The 6,000-nt window shown below is 37.4% G+C and overlaps 1 protein-coding gene across 7 annotated transcripts in view; it reads left to right on the top strand.

The window, feature by feature from the left end:
• Positions 1-3,671: 3,671 nt before the first annotated feature.
• The window catches only part of atp9b (ATPase phospholipid transporting 9B), a 32,252-nt gene continuing 29,923 nt past the window's right edge, over positions 3,672-6,000 (top strand). For all 7 annotated transcript variants that reach the window (XM_028036218.1, XM_028036214.1, XM_028036215.1 and 4 more), the window contains exon 1: positions 3,672-3,815. In XM_028036218.1, the coding sequence (XP_027892019.1) occupies positions 3,736-3,815 (80 nt within the window). In that variant the 5' untranslated portion in view covers positions 3,672-3,735. The remainder of the gene's footprint in view (positions 3,816-6,000) is intronic.

Here is a 6,000-nt window from a genome sequence, read left to right as displayed (position 1 = left end):
TTGAAATGTAAATCTGTATTTAGTATTCTTGTGAATGAACCAGTTCTAGCTGTAATCATACAAAGGAAAATATGGTTTGGTTATGTTACCACTCACAATTGAACTATATTTGCTGTTGTCCTTTCTGGGCTCATTTTTTAGGAACAATGCATAAACAAGTAAACAAACTGGTTCCGTCCTCCTAATTCTGCTGAGCTGGGATTGAAGTGCTGCAGTCAAGAAACCACTGCAAGAACAAATGAGTAACTCAGGCAAATAATATTCTCTCCACAAAGTATCTAATGCCTTTTATTTAGCAAATAACAAAAACTGGTTTTGACTCCACATCAAATTCTTAGAGTCCATAATTCCTGGCTTGGTTATGTGTAGGAGCCAGATGCTTTTATACTATTAATGATTGACACAGCAATTTTATATTACTAATATAAAATCAGAACCTTGTCTTGGTTATAAATGAGACAATATTAATGACATGGAAAAATACTTGGAGGAAGACCAAACATCAATTTAGCCCAAACACCTCAAATCAGCTGAGACACGGTGCTGGTGGAAATTTAAGAAGGCAGTTGGCAAGAAATGTTAACACAGTAAAAGAATCACTTCACTAACCAGTTTGTTATGTTGCCAACATCTTCCCAGCCACTGGTTACCAAAATCAGACCTCTGACATATCTGCTCCACTTAGTAGCGCCTGCAGCTGTACGGCTGTACACACTATGTGTGTGTGTGTGTATATATATATATATATATATATATATATATATATATATACATATATCGTAGTGGATAAACAACAGAGGAAAGCCGTTGTGGTAGATGTAGCAATACCAAGCGACTGCAACATCAGGAAAAAGGAGCACGAGAAACTAGAGAAATACCAGGGCCTCAGGGAGGAACTGGAGAGGGCCTGGAAGGTAAAGACCACAGTGGTGCCTGTGGTCATCGGGGCCCTCGGGGCAGTCACCCCCAAACCGGACCAATGGCTACAACAGATCCCAGGAACAACATCAGACATCTCAGTCCAGAAATGTGCAGTCCTTGGCACAGCCAAGATACTGCGCAGAACCCTCAAGCTCCCAGGCCTCTGGTAGAGAACCCGAGCTCAGAGGATAAGAACCACCCGTGGTGGGTGAGAAGGGAATTTTTTTAATTTTTTTTATATATATATACTGTATGTGTGTGTGTGTGTATGTATATACAGTACAGACCAAAAGTTTGGACACACCTATTAATTCAATAAGTTTCCTTTATTTTCATGACTATTGACATTGTAGATTCACACTGAATGCATCAAAACTATGAATAACACATGTGGAAATATGTACTAAACAAAAAAGTGTAAAACTGAAAATAGCCCTTATATTCTAGTTTCTTCAGAGTAACAACCTTTTGCTGTGATTATTGCTTTGCACACACTCTGCATTTTCTTGATGAGCTTCAAGAGGTCGTCACCTGAAATGGTTTTCACTTCATAGGTCAACCTGCCCTGTCAGGTTAATAAGTGGGATTTATTGCCTTATAAATAGTCATGAAAATAAAGAAAACCCATTTTAATTAGAAGGTGTGTCCAAACTTTTGGTCTGTACTGTATGTATGTATGTATGAGATACAGAGATACAGAGCAATAAAAACCAGGACAAATCGCCTAAAAAACAGTTTTTACCCGATGGCAATCATGGCACTAAATTCAAAGGCATAAGAACTTCTGCTCTTGACACCACTTTGTTAAAAATGTCAATTCTGTTGCGACACCTCCAGGCGCTGCAACCATCTACTGATGTCTATTTATTTCTTTATCTTTGTATATTATGTATATACACATAACCTGCATTTTAACTCGAGTCGAGCAAATCTCAATGTCGTTGTAATCTGTTGATGACAATGACAAATAAATCTTATCTTATCTTATCTTATCTTATCTTATCTTATCTTATCTTATCTTATATATATATATATATATATATATATATATATATATATATATATATATATATATATATATTTGTGTGTTTGTGTGTGCAATAAAAAGCACATACATGTATGCATTTATGTGCTTTTTATTGTTTTTTCCCCTTTAATATTCACTAAATTGTGGAAGAATATCCTGTAAGTAGCTCACATACAGAATATTCGTGTAGGGTTAGAGTCTGTGGGGCAGAGCACATGTCCATCCTAAACCTAAATATTATTTTAATTTTATTTGGCAGCTTGCCGCTCTTTCTGTAAGTTAAATGTGACCGTGCAGTGTGAAGCTAGAAAAACGAATTGGAAGATTTTTAATCCTCACGCAGTTTTAAGAAGTTTTTATCCTGTACGGGGTTCGCCTGCGCTTTTACAAGTTTTACAAGTGACAACGGGTCACCCCATGCTTCTCCATTTACCGACCATGACATCTGCCGCTCTCTTCCCCGGACTGGGAGAGATAAACAGTTGGATGTTAACCAGTTAAATCTAGTCCAAACATCAGTCAAAAATAGTAGAAATTAAGCAAACATTGTCACTTCACCTCCTCTGGAAGTCTCAGATACCCCACCTGAACCTGGGAATCTCCGTCCTCCTCGTCCCAGGGATCACATGGTTAGGCTTTGCTTTTCTGTCTTTATTATTTACTGTAATTTGTCTCCAAAGTATAAAAAAGTAGGCTATGCAGGCATAAGTGTGTATGTGTGTGTGTGTCAGATCTGTTGTATCTGTGCCATGCGGATCACAGCCCTGTATTATATTTGTGCACGTTATGCGTGTTGGGGATGCGGCTGCTTTTGTGTGGATCATGTACAATGATAGTTTAGTCTGTAATATCCTGAGGACGCCCTGGCACCACTTACTGAGGACCACCTCAATCCACGGTGCGCCCCCGCAGGTTGAGGTCATGCTAACAAGCTAACACACCTCCCCTCCCTATCCTGGAGTAGACTTGATTATTGCAACGCCATTTTTACTGGATTATCAAAAACATCAATAAGACAGCTCCAGCCTGTCCTCCGCTGTGAGAAGCCTGACTAAAACAGAGATCAGCATATCAGACCAGTTCTACTTCCTGTTGCTCAAAGAAGAGAGTTTAAAATCTCATTAATGGTTTACAAAGCTCTACACAATAAAAACCAGAGTACATTTCTGATCTTCTTCAACCTTATATACCACTCAAACCTTTATGATCATCACAATCAAACCTACTAACTATTCAGAGAGTCATAACTAAACATGGTGAAGCAGCTTTCAGTTTTTGTGCTCCAACACTCTGGAATAAACTTTTTGCTCCCCCTGTGAGTTTATTTAAAACAACCTTTTTATTTGCAGTTTCTTATTCTTCTTTTTTTTTTTTAATATATTCATTTTTTCACTTAACATTATATTTAAAACCTTTTATATTTAATCTGTCTATTTTTAATCAGTTTGATTTTTCTTCTTCTTTCTTGTTATATGTTGTTTTTAACTTTTTTGTACAAGTACTTTGAATTGCCTGTGGCCGAAAGGCGCTATATAAATAAAGTTGCCTTGTCGTAAAGGAGATGGACTTCGACAGTAAACCCTGGAGAAATATTGTGTAAATTACCTAAAATGCGTTTTATTTGTAATCTAAAGTTTAAATTCAAAGTCATGTTTTCTCACCACAAACTGCATTTCATATTATGAGAATGTTTCGCTTTTGGTCCTTCCTGATAATTCCGAGGCATCGTGAAGGCGTCGCTGGTAGAACGCTTTTAGGTGACGTCATGACGCTGCAACCCAGCCAACATGGCTGACAGCATCCCGTTAAATCCGGTTCGGAAAAGCTCCAGGAGAACCGCGAATTACAGCTCAGCCAGGCTTTCCAGGTGCGTAGCGGGAGCGGGGACGGGCTCTGGGTGTCGGCGTGAAGAAAGGAACATTTGTCGGGTCCAGAACCTCGGTTCTGTTTCTGCAGCTGTGATGGCTTCATTGTAGCACCCGGAACCGGACATGGGTTCTGATTGTACAGCACCAGAACTACTGAAATCGATGTTTATTATTATTTTTTGATTCTGAATTTATTGTTGCAAGGCAGCAGAATCATGAACTGGACAGAACTTTGCTCACCAGAGCATTACGGTTCGTCTCAGCTAGCACACCAGCTTGTTTGGGCTTTTCCATATCAGGTCACATGATCGGTTCTGGTATGACGTCATGTCGGTCACATTGGGTACAGAGATGTCTTTTTAAATTGATTTTATTTTCGGACTGAATCATCAGCCTAAAACAAAGATAAAACCATCAGTTCACTCTTTACCTCATATCAACTTTAAAGATAATTTAGTTTCAGAGTTTGAGTGTTAGCACAACGCCAGGGTGGAACGAAACCAGCAATGACCTCAGAGTGGCAACTGTTGCTGTCCATTAACCTGGGACAGGTCAAAGGTCATCTCTAGATCATCTGAGGTCCATCACTCTCCAGAGGAAAACATGTCATCAGCTACCAACCTTCACAGTGGGTTTAGCCCAAGGTCAGAGGTCAAAGAGTGAAGCTCAGAGAAATGACCAGAAACCCAGACTTCCACCTCACTTAGCAGGTCAAAGGTCACTGAACCAGTATGGCTGCTTGGAAGGGTTGAAGGATAAAGGCCCGGTCCGATCCTCTCCCTCCCTCGTTCATGTTGAAGGTTAAAGGTCACAGTGTGTCCCACATTCTCCTCATCCGCCCTTCACCCATTTTGGGTGCTATTTCCGCATTTTTACGGACGTTGGCCAAGTGTATTACCCACAATTCATTGCTGTATGTGACGTTTTGAGTTAAAAGGCGGATTTATGGAAATGTTTTGTTGTTTTTTTCCGTCTTGTTAGAAAATTCGAAGAAAATATCACGACAAGGCACATTAGTAACAAAGAAGTTTGATATGATAAACGGAGCAGAAAAAATAATAAATAAAAAGAATAATCACAAACTGACTGATGAAATAAAACAAAATGTCACAAATGCAAAACAAATTTCAAATCTTAAGACATTAACATTTTTGTATAAAGAATACACTTTTATGATTTTATTTAAGCACTCTCTAAAATAAAATGATTTCACTTTAAAAATGGAGGATTAAATATATCATAATTTAACTCTTCATCCCCTGTTACAAGACCAAATTTTATTATATTGAAACTTTAAAATGGGATAGATTTATTGTGAAATATCCACTGAACATTTTCTAATAACATTATTGAACTGGAAAAAATGTAAAGTTTGTCTCAAAATCACAGTCACAAAACGCAGGAATTTATATTAATTTTGAATTTCTTTTGCATAAAGTCAGTAGAGGGAAAACTTTATACACAATTATGAAAATAATATCTTTTGTGTGGGAGTGGAATAAAAAGCTGCTTGGTTTTATTATCATCATGATTTTTAAACAAATGTTCTCAGACTAGAGGAGCAGAAAACTGATGAATTTATTGTGACATTTTTGGTTCATAAAGTCACAACATTCATAATTTCTTTTAAGGAGGACATTTTAGTTCTGTTAGTATCTTTTTTTTTTTTTTTTTTTTTTTGGATATGCCATATGTTTGTCCTGAACTTGATCTTTGTTATTAGCTCTACTTTATACCAAACTAACTTTTAGCTGCATAAAGCAAATGGTTTTATGAGTAAAAATCATGTTTCTATTAGCCAAATGGCAGACTGATGAATTGATTATTAGTACATCTTAATGTGTATTTTTTGCCATCTTGGAAATAAGTTCACAGAGCGAGCCGTCTGTCGCAAAAACTAGAATAAAATCAGTTTTCAAAAGTAAATTATTGAAATAGTTTGTTTCACTGAACATGTGGGATTATATAGAATTTTCTGTGATCAACGAGTCACAACAAAACTAATATCTGCAGCAGAAATATCTTTACTGTACATTTAAAATAATCTGTTTTGCTGTAGTTAGGGGTTGAACGACTTCATATTTTTTAAGGTCGACTACGTCGTGATAATAGTCGACTTCGACTAGTCGCAGTGATGTCATAGTGACATAAGCGCAAAACGCATCACACCTACTTGAAGGCTTT

The sequence above is a fragment of the Xiphophorus couchianus genome, chromosome 13, assembly GCF_001444195.1.
Source record: "Xiphophorus couchianus chromosome 13, X_couchianus-1.0, whole genome shotgun sequence".
Lineage (NCBI taxonomy): Eukaryota > Metazoa > Chordata > Actinopteri > Cyprinodontiformes > Poeciliidae > Xiphophorus > Xiphophorus couchianus.
This window is presented reverse-complemented; position numbering and strand designations above follow the sequence as displayed.